The sequence below is a fragment of the Peromyscus leucopus genome, chromosome 2 (genome assembly GCF_004664715.2).
Source record: "Peromyscus leucopus breed LL Stock chromosome 2, UCI_PerLeu_2.1, whole genome shotgun sequence".
Taxonomy (NCBI): domain Eukaryota; kingdom Metazoa; phylum Chordata; class Mammalia; order Rodentia; family Cricetidae; genus Peromyscus; species Peromyscus leucopus.
The window spans coordinates 118,516,418-118,531,845 of record NC_051064.1 but is presented as its reverse complement, the minus strand read 5'-3'; the positions used below and the strand labels follow the sequence as shown (position 1 = coordinate 118,531,845).

The 15,428-nt window shown below is 56.5% G+C and overlaps 3 protein-coding genes across 8 annotated transcripts; 2 read left to right on the top strand and 1 right to left on the bottom strand.

Moving 5' to 3' along the window:
* The first annotated feature begins 882 nt into the window (after positions 1-882).
* Positions 883-6,198, top strand: Plk3 (polo like kinase 3). Its single transcript, XM_028893200.2, is given in 17 exon segments — positions 883-1,629; positions 1,736-1,843; positions 1,931-2,047; positions 2,200-2,329; positions 2,425-2,512; positions 3,268-3,363; positions 3,448-3,646; positions 3,756-3,882; positions 4,080-4,171; positions 4,415-4,508; positions 4,647-4,730; positions 4,827-4,967; positions 4,970-4,988; positions 5,152-5,281; positions 5,474-5,587; positions 5,697-5,820; positions 5,823-6,198. Coding segments are annotated over 17 exon segments (1,938 nt in total). The 5' UTR covers positions 883-1,419; the 3' UTR covers positions 5,888-6,198.
* A 9-nt stretch (positions 6,199-6,207) lies between these two features.
* On the bottom strand, positions 6,208-10,430 carry Dynlt4 (dynein light chain Tctex-type 4). Of its 4 annotated transcripts, none has more exons than XM_037202857.1 (3): positions 9,986-10,430; positions 7,177-7,238; positions 6,208-6,882 (listed from the first exon to the last, which is right to left on the bottom strand). In XM_037202857.1, the coding sequence occupies exon 3, from the start codon at positions 6,869-6,871 to the stop codon at positions 6,212-6,214; it is 660 nt and encodes a 219-aa protein (XP_037058752.1). In that variant the 5' UTR covers positions 6,872-6,882; positions 7,177-7,238; positions 9,986-10,430; the 3' UTR covers positions 6,208-6,211. The 4 variants fall into 4 exon arrangements, with proteins under 4 accessions (XP_037058752.1, XP_037058753.1, XP_037058750.1 ...); XM_037202858.1 differs by having other exon boundaries at positions 6,208-6,879; XM_037202855.1 differs by lacking the exon at positions 9,986-10,430 and adding an exon at positions 7,669-7,925.
* Positions 7,942-14,680, top strand: Btbd19 (BTB domain containing 19). Of its 3 annotated transcripts, XM_028893206.2 has the most exons (8): positions 8,680-9,156; positions 10,427-10,640; positions 10,779-10,832; positions 12,293-12,352; positions 13,108-13,176; positions 13,260-13,391; positions 13,498-13,623; positions 13,733-13,963. In XM_028893206.2, exons 1-8 carry the CDS (start codon positions 9,071-9,073, stop codon positions 13,865-13,867), a joined length of 876 nt encoding a protein of 291 aa, XP_028749039.1. In that variant the 5' UTR covers positions 8,680-9,070; the 3' UTR covers positions 13,868-13,963. The 3 variants fall into 3 exon arrangements, with proteins under 3 accessions (XP_037058749.1, XP_037058748.1, XP_028749039.1); XM_037202854.1 differs by lacking the exon at positions 13,498-13,623 and having other exon boundaries at positions 7,942-9,156; XM_037202853.1 differs by lacking the exon at positions 13,498-13,623 and having other exon boundaries at positions 7,942-9,156; positions 13,108-13,391; positions 13,733-14,680.
* Positions 14,681-15,428: the final 748 nt, after the last annotated feature.

The window sequence follows — 15,428 nt, the reverse complement described above, 5'->3', positions numbered from 1 at the left end:
GCATATCTTTGAGTTCGAGACCAGCCTGGTCTACAAAGAGAGTTCTGAGATAAACAACTAGGTGGCAGGGATCGGGTGAATGTACTTGTTGGCTCTCCTGACTACTCTTTGTAGAGCAGGTTCTAGGCTGTTCTTTTGTTTACTTCCTTCTTAGCACTCCTCATAACCTGTAATTACTTTATGTATTTACTTCTACTTGCATAAAGTAGAATCGCATAAACTAAAGGAGGGCTGCAGCGTTGACCATTCTTAGTGGAGGCAGTGCCTGTCACTCTGATATCAGATGTTTTCAGTAAATCGAGGTCTGAATGGATAGCGCCAAGGGAAAACAAAGCCCACAAAGCCAGGTGGAGATGTTAGATCCTTGGACAAAGTCAGAGGGATTAAGGTTCCACGTTGAGTCGGGCGGTGGTGGCACATGCCTTTAATCCCAGCACTCGGGAGGCAGAGCCAGGCGGATCTCTGTGAGTTCGAGGCCAGCCTGGGCTACCAAGTGAACTCCAGGAAAGGCGCAAAGCTACACAGAGAAACCCTGTCTCGAAAAACCAAAAAAAAAAAAAAAAAAAAAAAAAAAAGATTCCACGTTGAAGCCTGGTGGTTCCTTTAATCCCAGCACTCAGGAGGCAGAGGCAGGTGGATCGAGGCCAGCCTGGTCTACAGGGTGAGTTCCAGGACAGACAGGGCTGCACAGAGAAACCCTGTCTTGAATACAAAACCAAACCTTGACTACCAGGCTGTGCTCCACAAACCCACTGTACAGTCCCAGACCAGATAAATCAGGCTCCGAGGCGTACTATTCCATGGTTCCCAAAGAGGGCAGCACTAGGCTAGGACTACGGGCTCTGTCGCAGAGCATGAGACGCTTACAGGAGACCGCCCTGGTTGGTGACGTGCACGGAGGAAAGTTTGCACCATCCCTGCCTTTCTTCTCCCAGCTGGAACGCTGATCCCTGTTGTTGCTCAGAAGAGGCCTCCGGATACCTGGCCTTCACTCCGATTTCGGCATACACCCGGAAGGATGAAGAAAGAAAGGGGCCGCCTTTGGCAGGACACGTAGTCACCACGTGGATGGGGTAGCGGAGAGAAAAAAGAAGAGCACCTGCTGGGGTGACTAGAACTACCGCGGCGCCTTTAAGGCCAGAGCGGGAGGCGTGGCCTTGAAGTATGTCCGGGCAGGGGGAGGGTCTTCCAGGTGACGTAAGGCCGAGCAGAGGGCGTGGCTTCTCCATGCCGGGCAGCCAGGAAAGGGGCGGAGCTCGCGATGACGAGACACCTGGGAGGGGGCAGGCGTTCATTGATAAAAACGCCGGGCTCCCTCGGGCGCGATCGCAGCGTAGAGAAACCAGGCAGCGCCACGCGCAGCCGGGGCCGGGCGGAACCGAGAACTAGCTCGGGCCGGCGCTGCGCCGCGCCGCCCGCATGGAGCCAGCCGCCGGCTTCTTGTCCCCGCGCCCCTTCCCGCGCGCGGCCGCACCGCCCGCGCCCCCCGCCGGCCCGGGGCCGCCTTCTAGTGCCTCGCCGCGGTCGGAGCCTGAGGTGCTGGCCGGGCCACCAGCGCCGGACCCGGGTCGCCTCATCACCGACCCGTGCAGCGGCCGTACCTACATCAAGGGCCGCTTGTTGGGCAAGGTAGGTCGGGGGCTTTGGGGTGGCGCTGACGGAGGTGGAGGAGAGCACTCCGGGCCCGACCGTGCCTCTCCGGAGCGCCCAGGCCGATGCATCTTCCTCCTCCTAGGGAGGCTTCGCCCGCTGCTATGAAGCCACTGACACCGAGACTGGTGTAGCCTACGCGGTCAAAGTCATCCCGCAGAGCCGCGTCGCTAAGCCGCATCAGCGCGAGAAGGTGGGTCCAAGCCCTGAGGACCAAGGGGTGGGAGGGATGGTGGCGTGGGAACCCTGGAAAGATGACGATCTCGGGCCCTCGTCGCAGATCCTAAACGAGATCGAGTTGCACCGAGATCTTCAGCACCGCCATATCGTTCGCTTTTCGCACCACTTCGAGGATGCTGACAACATATACATTTTCCTGGAGCTCTGTAGCCGAAAGGTCCGGAATAAGGGGGATTCATCGGGGACAGGGTTGGGAAAGGAAGTGGATCCTTAATATCTATCCAAAGCTGGGTTCCTGTCATCCTTAGCAAGCACAGATGGAGGGCGGGTCTGGGGAGGCAAGCAGGGACTGAAACTGGCTTTCTGCAGTCCCTGGCCCACATCTGGAAGGCCCGGCACACCCTGTTGGAACCAGAGGTTCGCTACTACCTGCGTCAGATCCTTTCAGGCCTCAAGTACTTGCACCAGAGGGGTATCTTGCACAGAGACCTCAAGCTGGGTGAGATTCCTGGGTCTGGTCCGTAAGGGTGGGGATCTCGGGAGGGAAGAGAGCGAGTGAAGAAGGATCCGACACGTCTCTCTGCCACTATCTAGGAAATTTTTTCATCACTGATAACATGGAGCTGAAGGTGGGGGATTTTGGGCTGGCAGCGCGGTTAGAGCCCCCGGAGCAGAGGAAAAAGTAAGTGAGGGGATGATGGCCACAGTCTGTATATGACACAGATGATGGACAGTGTGACAGTGTGTATGTGGAAAGCAAGGTGACCTGATGTGTGCTTGGGATAAACAGGGATGGGGTGATGGGCTGTCCGTATGTGTGAGGGTAGAGGTGGCAGCCTAGGACAACAGTCTCAATGTGGCCCAGATGGGGGGGTGCCCTGAGTCCCTGACACAGAGAGGAGTCTAAGGATTTTTGGAACTGTATGGCTGACCCTGTGTTGGATGGGGAAAACAGGCCAGGCCGTGAGCATGTATGTGAGACAGACTGAGTGTGGGGATGACAGGACATGCCACTCTGTGTCAGGGTGTGTGTGTAACACAGATAGCATGTGTGGCAGGTGAGTGTCTGTGGGGGGCATGACAGCTGGTGTTGGTTGTGTTCGCCACAGACTGTGGGAGGTGACAGCCTAATGAGTGTGTGACAGACGGGAGTGGGGGGAAGGGACCCGTCACGGCCCCTCTGTAGTGACCTTGGGAGAGGGGGCTGTGATGGGGTCAGGGCCTCCTCCTGTGCCGCAGAGCAGCTGAGCAGCTGGACTAGCCGGGTGGGTGAGGACTCAGCTGCCATCCCCAGCATCCATTGTCCCAAGACAAGCAGGAGCTCTCTGGCCTTTGGTGACAGGCAGCTGCTTTGTCTGAACTCACAGCAGGGGCAGGCATGGGGCGGGGGCTGGGCTGGGTATGAGCCTTCCCCCTCTCTGCCCTACCCTCTTTCAGGACCATCTGTGGCACTCCCAACTACGTGGCTCCAGAAGTGCTGCTGAGACAAGGCCATGGCCCCGAGGCAGATGTGTGGTCACTTGGTTGTGTCATGTGAGTGCCAAGGTCACTGGCAGACGGGCGCATGGACGGGGTGTTCCCACGACTTGACTCCTGACCTCCCGTCCCTGAACACAGGTACACACTGCTGTGCGGGAGCCCCCCATTTGAGACCGCTGACCTGAAGGAGACGTACCGCTGCATCAAGCAGGTTCACTACACGCTGCCTGCCAGCCTCTCACTGCCTGCCCGTCAGCTCCTGGCTGCCATCCTTCGGGCCTCACCCCGAGACCGCCCCTCTATTGAACAGATCCTACGCCATGACTTCTTTACGAAGGTCCGTGGTTCTCCGGACCCCCCCGCAGTTGAGTCCGCATGGTCTCAAAGGACAGATGGGAGCAGGACCCTTGGGGTCTCACTTCTCTGTTTGCGTGGCTCTTCCTCAGGGCTACACCCCTGATCGGCTCCCTGTCAGCAGCTGTGTGGCAGTCCCAGATCTGACACCCCCCAACCCTGCGAGGAGCCTGTTTGCCAAAGTTACCAAGAGCCTGTTTGGCAGGAAAAAGAACAAGAGTGAGTCAGGTGTTGCTGGGTTGAGGGCACAGAGCGGTAGAGTGCCGGTTACATTCATTTGAGTAGGGGATGTTCCAGGTGTGGGCGTCTGTAGACTCTTGGGGAGAACATGTGTTGTCTAGACACTTGGGAAGACCTGCCCGTGTGTGAAATGTGGTCAGGCGGACACTGAGGGCTGTCTCCTCCCTCACCCCCAGATAAGAACCATTCTGAGGAGCGGGATAATGTCTCCTGCTTGGTGAGCGGCCTGATGCGCACATCCATCGGTCATCCAGATGTCAGGCCTGAGGTGAGGTGCTCACGTGAGCATTATTCCCCTGACTCACCCTGACCCTAGCAGCTGAGGGAAGCCCAGCATAAATGGCTGATGAAGCATCCAACCTCGTGGTGGCCTAATTGGCTGTGTCTCATTAGCCAGCTGAGGCTGACCTGGGGTGCCCTGAGAGCCACCAGGGACAGGGCCGGGCCACTGGACTTTCAAGGATTTCAGTTCTGGGGTCTAATCTCACTCCCTCTCTACCCAACTGTCCAGGCTCCAGCAGCTTCAGGTCTGGCCCCTGCCAGCTTGGTAGAGACAGCTGCTGAGGACAGTTCACCCCGTGGGACGCTGGCAAGCAGTGGAGATGGTGAGGAGCCACAAGACGAGAGGTGCTGGAGGTGGCTGGGGTGGCGACCCGGGGCCAGCAGGAAGCAGCTGGCCGAGGGACGTGACCTGGGCCCAGGGGAGGCTCAATGCCTCAATGTCAGTATCCTGCTCCCCCCAGGGTTTGAAGAAGGTCTGACGGTGGCCACAGTGGTAGAATCTGCCCTCTGCGCACTGAGGAACTGTGTGGCCTTCATGCCCCCAGGTAAGGCTGGGCTCTGGTACATGTGAAGAGTTTGGCAAGCTCTTTTGGACCTGGAAGCCGGGGGAACGTCTTCACTCCCTCCCTCTCCCGTAACAGCGGAACAGAACCCAGCCCCTTTGGCGCAGCCGGAGCCTCTGGTGTGGGTCAGCAAGTGGGTCGATTACTCCAACAAGTTTGGCTTTGGGTACCAGCTGTCCAGCCGCCGGGTGGCCGTGCTCTTCAATGATGGCACACACATGGCCTGTCAGCCAATAGAAAGTAAGTGCTGTTTTTTTGGGGTGCTCTGTATTTAGGGTGCTGTTGTACCAAGCAGGGTGGCACCTTGGCGCTTCTCTGCTCAGGGGTCTGGGGTCTCCGATCCAAAGGGGCGTGGGCAACGACAATGCCAGGCTCTTCCTCTCTGCATTGTCCCCCTTTTCAGGATTGTGCACTACAACCCCACCAGCACGAAGCACTTCTCCTTCTCCGTGGGGTCTGTGCCCCGTGCCCTGCAGCCTCAGCTGGGCATCCTGCGGTATTTCACCTCCTACATGGAGCAGCACCTCATGAAGGTGTGTGTGGGCTGCAGTGGGGGCACTTGAGGGGATTCCGTGCACCCTTGCTATCTTCTGATCCTCCGCTGTTGGTCATGGGGGAGGGGTGGCCCCAACAGAGATAGTGGCTGAACCTGTAAGGGCAAGAGCGTCCAGAGGGAGAGACCCAGTTCCTGCCGGTCTGGTGACCCGACCTGCCTGTTCTCCCAGGGCGGAGATCTGCCCAGTGTGGAAGAGGTGGAGGTGCCGGCCCCGCCCCTGCTGTTGCAGTGGGTCAAGACTGATCAGGCCCTGCTCATGCTGTTTAGTGACGGCACCGTCCAGGTAAGAGCCCGTCCTAGCTCTGGCGGGAAGGTCGGGTAGGCCCAGGGTTCTGGGAAGGTCTGTGAGGCTGGTGCCCAAGCCCTGGACCCTTGTGTCCTTGTGTGCGCAGGTGAACTTCTATGGGGACCACACAAAGTTGATCCTCAGTGGCTGGGAGCCTCTCCTCGTGACTTTCGTGGCCCGGAATCGCAGTGCTTGTACTTACCTCGCCTCCCACCTGCGGCAGCTGGGCTGCTCCCCGACCTGCGCCAGCGACTGCGCTATGCCCTGCGGCTGCTCAGGGATCGGAGTCCTGCTTAGGTTCCGACCCCAGGCCTGTGCCTCAAAAAGACTCTGGCCCTTGCCTTTGTGGCCCTTCCTGTCCCTTTGGTGCCTCACTGGGGCTGTGGGCTGAATCCCCCAGGGAATCAGGGACCAGTTTTACTACAGTTGGGCATGGCCTGCCCTCCCTGTCTCTTACCCTCTCTCCCTGAGATAAGCCTGAGCCTTAGCTCCCAGCTAGGGGGCATTATTTATGGACCACTTTTATTTATTAACAGACATTTATTTATTGGGATGTGAGCCCCGGGGGGGGGTGGGCTCCTCCTGGGATAATAAACCGTTTTTAAGAACTTGAAGGCCTTATCATTCCCAGTAGACCGCGTGGACAGTCGCCACGGCAAACAGCGAAGTGTTGGTGAAGGTGGCAGAGGCCAGTCCATCGTGCACCGCATCCCAGAGTGCGCGGCTGACCACGTGCACACCCTGTCTCTCGCGTGGCCCCAGCACCACGCTGCACACCAGTTTGTAGCGGGGTAGGCGGAGCTCCCGCACCCGAAGGCGGATCTGTTCGCACAGAGCCTGTGCCAGTTTCCCCGCCTCGGTACCGGAGTAGCGCGCGTTGCTCAGCTCGGCTTCCAGCGCTGCCTCCAGGGCCCGCTGAGCGCTTGCTGCTTCCCAGCGCTCCCCCGGTGCCGGTTCTGTGCGGTAGGAGGGTGCCATCCGACGGGCAGGCATCAGCGGTAGCCCAGAAAAGCTGACTCGCGCACCTAAAGGGGGCATTGGGCCCAGGGATAGTCGTCGACCCCCAGGGCCTACCAGGGGTCCTGCCAGTGAGTTGCGGCGGGAAAAGGATGGGTGTAGGCTCAGCAGGGAGCCACGACGGGAGGCTGGGCCTGGGCCTGTAGGTCGGGTCTCGTTAATGCTGGGCAGGTGACCTCCAGACTTCCCTGGTGGTAATTTCAGAGCCAGGTCTTTGGTAGTCTCCTCTTCCTGGCGTCCAGATGGCAGAGTCCTGCCAGCCATGGACCTGCCTGCTGGAAGATCCACACTTAGGAGTGACCCTCACTGGCAGAGAGCTCCCTACACCTAGCCTCTTGCTCAGTGAAGTTGAGATTTGTGTGAGTGTGTGTGTGTGTGTGTGTGTGTGTGTGTGTGTGTGTGTTGTGTGTTTGGCCTCCAACTTGTGTAGCTGAGGCCGGCCTTGAACTCCATCCCCCTGCCTCCAACTCCTGAGTGACGGGATTACAGGATGTGTGAGCACACTCAGCGCCTCCCTCGTAGACTATAGGCATATCACCATGTCTAGCTCCTCCATATCCCTTTCTTACCTGTGTCTTTGGAACAAGTAGATCAATTGGGGGTGCGTGGGCTGCTTAGAGAAGGTGAAGAGCTGTTAGAGATATAATCAAGGGAAGGAGTTGCTTAGATAATGATCATGGAACCTCTGCCCAGGGTTCTTTTCCCTTGGTCACTTTGGAGGCTGACAGGGTGAGCAGTTAAGTCCACTTCCTTTCCCCCCTCCCGCTTGATTTCACCAGCAGAATGGCAACATGAAGCTGGTTTCTGGGTTTCTTCCGACCATAGCCAGAAGGGACAGACCCGACTCCGTCACTCCCGTAGATCTCTCTAGCCTCAGAAGTACAGAATTTAATCGTCTTCCTTGCTCTGAGTAGGGTGTGACTTCTCTTGACCTGCCTCATCTGGAGGCAGGCGATGAGTGAGGCAACTTCCATCCTGGTCCTCAGGTCTCTCCTTCCAACAGAATCATCTGTGGGATGGATGCCCTGGTCCCCTGAAACTCCCTCAGGCACCTGACTCACCTGCAGCCTTTGGCCTCCAAGCTCTGCTGGCCCCACGGTCTCCACTGAGGGCCCTGAGGGCCTGTGGGCAGGGAAGGCTTGTGTTGTGCAGTTACCATGGGACTGCTGTAGCAAGCATGCCCTTCCTTCCCAGGACTCCTCCCTCCAGCCAGACTCTGGAATAACCTAAGTGTTAATGCTATGGGCACCTGCTGGGGGGAGAGAGTGCCTGAGTTATGGGGGGGTGGGGGAGGGGTCTTGGAGTTCTAGGGTATTGCTGATGAGGGGTGGCTGTGCTCATCAGAAGGGTGCTTGCTTTTGAGCCACTGTTTTTTATGAAGTGGCCAGTCATCTGGCCTGGCCGTTTGTGAACAAGCCACAGGGGCCTGGGATGTGCTAAAACCTTGAGACTGTGGGGGCGGCTTCTTAGGAATCCAGTATCTGGGCTCACAGGAAAGAGTACGTCATAGTTTTACATTTTCCCATCAGCCTCAACAAGGACAAACATTTCCGCTTCAGGGCACAGCTAGGGTGGGGCTTGGATGACTTCCTTACTTCAGAGCTGTGTGCTGAGGGGGGAGGCCTTTGGCTCAGCGGGAAAGACCCAGGCCTAGCATAGCCATGAGTCAGTGGTGAATCTAAATCCAGTCTCTTGACCTTTGCTGACCCACTCAGGTGCCCTGGGACTTGTCCGCAGCTGGCCACACTTCCTTCATGCCCCAGTATCTAGAATATGATGCCTCTCTCCCTAGGGATGGTTGCTTCCCAGGGATGCCAGAGGCTCTGTTGCTTCCGTCAGGACTCAACTCTCCCACTCTGGGAGGCATGGGGCTGCCCCCTCCCAGGCAAACTAAGCCTGAGCTCTGAAAACCACACTTAGGGGTGAGAATTTTCCTGAGGAGGTGATGTCTCAGGCCTGGCTATCCCGGTCTTAAATTGAACCCGTAGGGAAGGGACTGGGAAGGCTGAGGTCTTGAGTTCTGAACCCCATGTAGGCAGGAGCCGGCACTAGGACCCTCCAACTCTTCTTAGGGCTCTTCTGAAATATTTTTCTGGGCGGATAGGGAGATGGGCGGGGCCTCCTCAGGCTCAGCTCCAGTTTCCATGGAAACTCACAGGCTTCCAACCCAGCCGCTGCCTGGGCAGGCTCCCAACCTGGGCCTCATCTACCACCAGCTTCTCCGGGATCATAGGCCTTTCTAGCCTCAGCTTCTGTGGGCCCTCTCTGTAGTACCTGCATCCCTTTCCTGAACCTCAGGCCTTCATTAGGGGCCTGGGCCTCTTTTCTCCTTGACCTTCAGCTCCTCCACACACAGGCCTCCACAGCTCCTGCCCTCCCTCTCAGGCCTCTCCCCTCACTAGCTCTTGGCCTGGTTGGGCCTCCTAGGCCATCCCACCCTTTGCTCTGCTGCTCATCCCACAAATGGAGAACCCAGGACTGACTGTGCGTGGGCAGGCTGCACCCTTTTCCTCAGCGCTCCGAAGCCTTGTCAACAACCCCCAGTACAGGTGAGGCAGTGGTCCCCCCTTGCCCCCGCTGGGGGGGTGGGGGTGGGCGGGCTTCCCTAGCTGGCTCTCATGGGCCTATGAATTTGAGGAGGCTAAGGGTGAAGAGGCCGGGAAGGAGCACTTGGCCTCCCTGGTGAACTCAGTCTATGAGGAAGTCAAGTAGGGGGGGATGTCTACTGGCCTGTGTCCATGCTAGCCTGAGAGTCAGAGGTGGGGACAGTGGGGGGGAGGGAGGAGGGAGGGCAGCCATGTGAACTCAGGCACAGCCCTTCCTTCTCTGGCCTGACGAAGGAATCCTCAAGCCTCTCGGCCCTGAAAGGCGGAATGTGACTTGTCTCATGCCCATTGGGCATTCGACTGAGTGCTGGACTTCTTTCCTTGAAGCGACAGAGGCGCAGAGCACTCTAGGGATTCAGAACAGGATCGAGACACAAAGGATTGGGTCAGAGACCCAGACAGGAAGTAGTTCAAGGCTGCTGACCGCCCACTGCTTGCCCAAGAGGCTCGTGCTGTCTGGAACCAGGAATAGAGTTTACTGGGGGGGCAGGGCTGGTGATGGAGACGGACTGCGGCTTCCCGTCCCCACCGGCTCAGAGGCTGCCTGCTCCCCAGGGTTAGCGACTGTCATAGTTCTCTCTTCTTTTTGAGGGCAGAGTGTCACAGTCTGGCCTAAAGAGTGGACCCTTAGGCCTTGAGCCTGGGAGTAGGAGGTGGGCACTGGCAGCTGAAGTTTTCTCCTCCGCTGCCTCCCCCTCCACCTTAGGCAGAGCTTCAGAGGCCCAGAGGCTGGGGCCGGAAGTGATTATGAAGATGGAAAATGTGGTCTCACCTCATGATGGCGCATCACTTGCCATGTCTGTCTGTAGTCAGTGTGCTCTCTACCCCACATCCTCACACCCTCCTACGGGAGGGAGACTGAAAATGCTGAGGTGGCATCCTGTGGGAGCAGCGCCCTGGGGAGTTTCCTTTCCCCCGGACTCTGACTGGGGAGCCATCCGTCTGGCTTTCGTGAACCCCGGTTTGACCAAGCATAGCCAACTCCTCTGAGACCCCAGGTCATGGCTGAGCAGCCTGAGAGACAAAGATAGAAAGTCCCAGGGTGGAGCTGAGACTAGGAACTGAGACTAGCATTTAGGCCCGTGTCTCCCAGACGTGGGCTTTGACCTTACATAAAAAGAAGCCGGGTGAGTCCCGGGGTGGCAGAGGCAAAGCTGAAAGTGTGATCCGGGGTCGAGATTCCCTTCTCTGGCTCCCTGTCCTCTCTCCGCAGCGATGTCTGCTTTGTGGTTGGCCAAGAACGGCAGGAGGTATTTGCCCACCGGTGCCTGCTGGCCTGCAGATGCAACTTCTTCCAGAGACTCCTGGGCACAGAGCCAGGCCCGGGGGTACCTAGTCCTGTGGTGCTAAGCACTGTGCCGGCTGAGGCCTTCTTAGCTGTGCTGGAGTTCCTATATACCAACAGTGTCAAGCTGCACCGCTACTCTGTGAGCTTACCAAGCTGGGGTCCGGGTAGGAGAGAGGCTGGGGGTAAGAGGCAGGGGTCTGCCCATTACGCTGTGGGTCAAGGGGCAGGGAAACTCCCTTCTGCTTCCTCACCCACCCCGCCCGCCCCCCCCATGCAGGTGTTGGAGGTGCTGACAGCAGCTGTGGAATATGGGCTGGAGGAACTTCGAGAGGTGGGTGTCTCAGGCGAGGCGACTTGCTTCCCTTGCCTTTCAGTTCATAGCCTCCTTTGTAGAAGGAATCTTAAAAGTTCTTATTAATAAAATATAAGACACAGTCTGACCGTCTCATACAGACAGAAGTAGGTACCCGGGATCTGCACATGCTCAGTGTGTGCTGAGTGAGCGTCGGAAGTATTTGTGGCTGGCTCTGCACTACAAGGGTAAATGGGCTTTGGCCGGTGATTGAAGGGAGAGCGACACATGAAGATACTTAACATGCATGGGCCATGGTGCTTCCGGCTAGTCCCAGCACGCAGCAGGCTGGGGAGGACGGCAAGTTTAAGGCCAGCCGGAACTACCTAGGGAGTTAAGGCTAGCCTAGGCTACAGAGTGAGACTTCGTCTCAAAAAGCTAAACGTAAGTGTGATAGGCAGACTGCTGATGGATGCAGAGAGATTCCTGGAGAAGGAAACTTGTGTTAGAGCTGGAAAACAAGTAGCGTTTTGTTCGGGAGAGTGGGAAGATGGCATTATAGTCACAGGGCACTCAAGGAGCTGGTTAAATGTGTGGGGTGGTTGGACTGGGAACATGGGTGCGGGGTAAACTGGAAAGGTACCAGGAGGCTGCTTCATGCAGGTGTTTCAAAAATTTTTGCTTTAGGCTGGGAGTGTAGTTCAGTGGTGGAACGCTTGCCTAGCATGCTATCGGCCCTGGGTTCAATTGTCAGCACTAGCCAGGTGTGGTGGTATATACCTCTTTTTCCAGCACTCAGTAGTAGGCAGGGTAGAGAGGAGGATAAGACCAAGCTCACGGCCACCCTGGTCCACAGAGTGAGTTCTAGACCAGCCAAAGTTACACAGCAAGACCCTGTCTCAACTTTCCCTCCCCTGGAGTCCTCTTAATGCAAGGGGAGTAGAGATTCACTGAAAGTTTTGGGCAAAGGAACTAAGGGGAAAGGGACTGAGAAAAAAGGGAAAGGAAAGGGCCTGTCAGGCCAGTCCGATTAGTGTCAAAGTCAAGAGGGTGTGGTCGAGATGGAAATGGCGGTCCAGGAGAGGTGGGTGGCTCTGAGACCAGACAGCTGGCACCGCCCAGTGCTTCTGGAAGAGCGGGAGATGTCAACCGTGAGATTTAGGTTTCTGTCAAAAATAGAAGTGTCATCGAGTCAAGGAGGGAACAGTGGAGGAAGAGAGAGAGGGAAGAGGAGGCTGGAGGTCTGAAGGGCCTCAGCGGAGACAAGTGCACAGGGGGGTTGCTTCCAGCTTGGCTTTGCTAGCCTCCAGGCTCTCTAGGCTTGCTAAGTTGCAGGTCGGAACAATTCTCTTTCCCAAATCTACACAGTCAAGGCGGCTCTGGGGCTCTGGGAGTCTGGGTGACTCATTGCTGCAAGCCTACTCACTCCTTCTAGGGTAGGACTTGAGGTCTTGAAGCAAGGACACCTCCACACAATTCACTTCCGTTTCTGTCCCCAGTTATGCCTGGAGTTCGTGGTGAAGGTGCTGGATGTGGAGTTGGTCTGTGAGGCCCTGCAGGTGGGTACTGCTGGGCAGCTCTGGGGAGGAATCTGATTTTGAGAATGTGGTCCTGGCCTCTCCACATGCCAGAAGCCTTGACTGGCTACATCTGCTAGAGAACAATGTGAGGGCATGTTTGTTCAAGGTTGCTGATGAGATAAACTCTGTGCCCAGATCTGTGGGTGTAGAGCACATCAGTAAGGTCATCCGTAGGAGGAAGAGTCAAAGGGCTGGGAAAGGCAGGCATGGTGACACACACCTTTGATCCCAGTACTCAGGACGCAGAGGCAATTAGAGCTGAGTACGAGGACAGCCAGGGCTACATAGTGGTCTTCTATTAAAAGTGGGAAATGGGCCCGGGAGGTGGTAGTGGCCCATGCCTTTAATCCCAGCACTCGACTGGAGAGGCAGAGGCCAGAGGATCTGAGTTCGAGGCAGCCAGGGGTACATAGAGAAACCCTGTCTTGAAAAAAAACATAAAAGAGTGGGAAATGGCTCTTAGCAGGCACAGAGGAAAGGTGGGATGCGGAGTTTAGAAGCCAAGCCTGGGCTCCAAGATGGAATTTGAAGGACCTGAACATGGCCTCCTTTATCATCGGCCTGTGTGTTCATGGCCCCCGCGTTTTCCCCAGGTCCAATTTCATTAGACATTGCATGTGCTGTCAGTCTCCCCATTTGGGATTGCTCTCAGGCTTGTGGCAGTCCCTAGTGTGCAGAGCTGGGTCACAGGGCCTCTCCAGTCTCCAGCCTGACCACCTTCACTCTGCTCTCAGGTTGCTGTGACCTTTGGCCTGGGGCCGCTGCAGGAGCGGTGCATAGCCTTCATAGAGGCTCACAGCCAGGTACAGCTCCCCATCTTTATACTTGCGGCCTGTCTCTCCCCCACGCCATTCACTTCTGCCCTGATCGAAACACCGATCCCTAGGAGGCGCTCCGCACCCGTGGCTTCCTGGAGCTGTCGGCCACTGCGCTGCTGCCCGTGCTACGCAGTGACAAGCTCTGCGTGGATGAGGCTGAGCTGGTCAAGGCTGCCCGAAGCTGGGCACGCGTGGGCGCCGTGAGTGGGACCAGGGGGAGGCGAGGGCGTGGGCCGCAGGAACTCGGCAGACGGGCGGCAGGGCACAGGCCGCCGCTCCGTCGGGGCTCAGGGTTCGCTTCCACAGGCGGTGTTGGAGCGACCAGTGGCCGAGGTGGCGGCTCCAGTGGTTCGAGAGCTGAGACTGGCCTTGCTGGCCCCGGCGGAGCTGAGCGCCCTGGAAGAGCAGAACCGACGGGAGCCGCTCATCCCGGTGCGGACGCGAGTAACCAGGCTCAGAGCCACTCCGCCACGTGGGGATGCGGAGCTGGGACCCTTGCCAGGGACTTCGGACTCCGTGGTGACCCGCTGTCTCCCTATAGGTGGAGCAGATTGTGGAGGCGTGGAAGTGCCACGCCCTACGGAGAGGAGATGCGGTCCGAGGCGCACCGTGCCGTCGGCGAAGGGGAACCCTGCCCCGGGACCACCACCGTTTTCTGGACCTTCGTTTCAAATGACCTACTTCCGGAACTTGGGAGGAATTCGATCACAACCCAAACTACAGCTCCCGAGGTGCTCTGCGCTCGAGGCGGGCTTCCGCCCCCAGCAAGCCCAGCCAGCCGGATGTCGGAAGAGTAGTGCTCAGTCTGGAGCAAAGCTTAAAGCCTCCGCCTAGAAGTAGGGGCGGGGCAGTGGGCACAAGGTTAGGGCCGACGCCCCGAGACCGGAAGCGAGGGTGGCCTTTGTTCCATGAGCTCACCCCGCATCCTGCTGCCGGTCACTCCTCTGTGCCCCTCTATTTGGATACGCGGCTATCTATTTACCTCATCGTCTTTAACAACAAATCAGCTTCCTGGCTCCAGGCTCAGTGCGGATTTGAGTTTCTCATCTTTTCTCCCACTCTTCCGGCCCAGTCAATAGTGCTTCTCATTTCTGCGGGTCAGGAACTGGGATCTCCTTCTTGCCTACCTCATGCCTTCTGCCTTCTAATAGCACTTTCGAGTTGGTTTAGTCTGCAGCCTCTCTAATGACATTTCCCCCGCCAGTGGTCCTCACTCCTTTCTCCCTCAGCGCACAGTGCATCCCTGTGGTGGCTCCCCCGCTGCGACTGTCACTCCGTCCGAGTCCTTCAACGTTCTTAACTACTAAAGTTCCTAGATATTTAGCAGTTCTTAACTCTGGGTTTGGAGTTCCAGAATTAACTTTTTTGGGGGGTGGGAGGTGAGGGATGGATAATCTTTCACTGTGTAACCCCCAGCTGGCCTAGAACTATGTAAGCCAGGCTAGCCTTGAATTCACAGAGCTCCGACTGCCTCCCTGGTACAGAGATTAAAGGCATCATGGACTATTACTTCCAGCTTAAGAAAGAAAAAAAAACCTGGGCAGTGGTGGCACATCCCTTTGATTTTGATCACAGCCTTTGATTACAGCACTCAGAAGGCAGAGGCTGGCTGGCTGATCTCTGAATTTGAGGCCATCCTGGTCTGCAGAGCGAGTACCAGGACAGCTAGAGAGAGCTACACAGAGAAACTCTATCTCAAAAAGTTAAAACAAAGACTTTTTTTTTTTTTTTTTTTGGTTTTTCGAGACAGAGTTTCTCTGTGTAACAGTCCTAGCTGTCCTGGAACACCTCTGTAAACATCCACCTGTCTCTGCTGGGATAAAGGCAGGCACAAAACAAAAAACCCTAGAAGAGATGGGAAAAGAGCCGGGAGGTGGTTTTAATTCCAGCATGAGAGGCAGAGCCAGGCGGATCTCTGTGAGTTTGAGGCCAGCCTGGTGTACAGAGCGAGATCCAGGACAGGCACCAAAACTACACAGAGAAACCCTGTCTTGAAGGAAAAAAAAAAAAGATAGATGGGAAAGAATCTTAACTCATGCTCAGGCTGGTCTGGACTTACTGTCTCAGCATCTTCACTTTCAGTAGCTGGAACTACTATTATATATATATATATATATATATATATTTATTATATATATTATATATATATATATTTTTTTTTTTTTTTTTCCCAAGAAAAACCACCACCGCCAGCTCCCAGCAAATAATTTTAAAGGAGTTGTAAAGCAAGATTTAAA

What these genes read in the sequence shown, in the direction of transcription:
- Btbd19 (XM_037202853.1), top strand. Translation starts at nt 9,071, where the DNA reads ATGGAGAACCCAGGACTGACTGTGCGTGGGCAGGCTGCACCCTTTTCC. An exon ending in GTCAACAACCCCCAGTACAG is followed by an intron (nt 9,157 to 10,426) that starts GTGAGGCAGTGG and finishes CTCTCTCCGCAG; the next exon opens with CGATGTCTGCTTTGTGGTTG. An exon ending in GCTGGGCACGCGTGGGCGCC is followed by an intron (nt 13,392 to 13,732) that starts GTGAGTGGGACC and finishes GTCTCCCTATAG; the next exon opens with GTGGAGCAGATTGTGGAGGC.
- Dynlt4 (XM_037202857.1), bottom strand. Translation starts at nt 6,871, where the DNA reads ATGGCTGGCAGGACTCTGCCATCTGGACGCCAGGAAGAGGAGACTACC.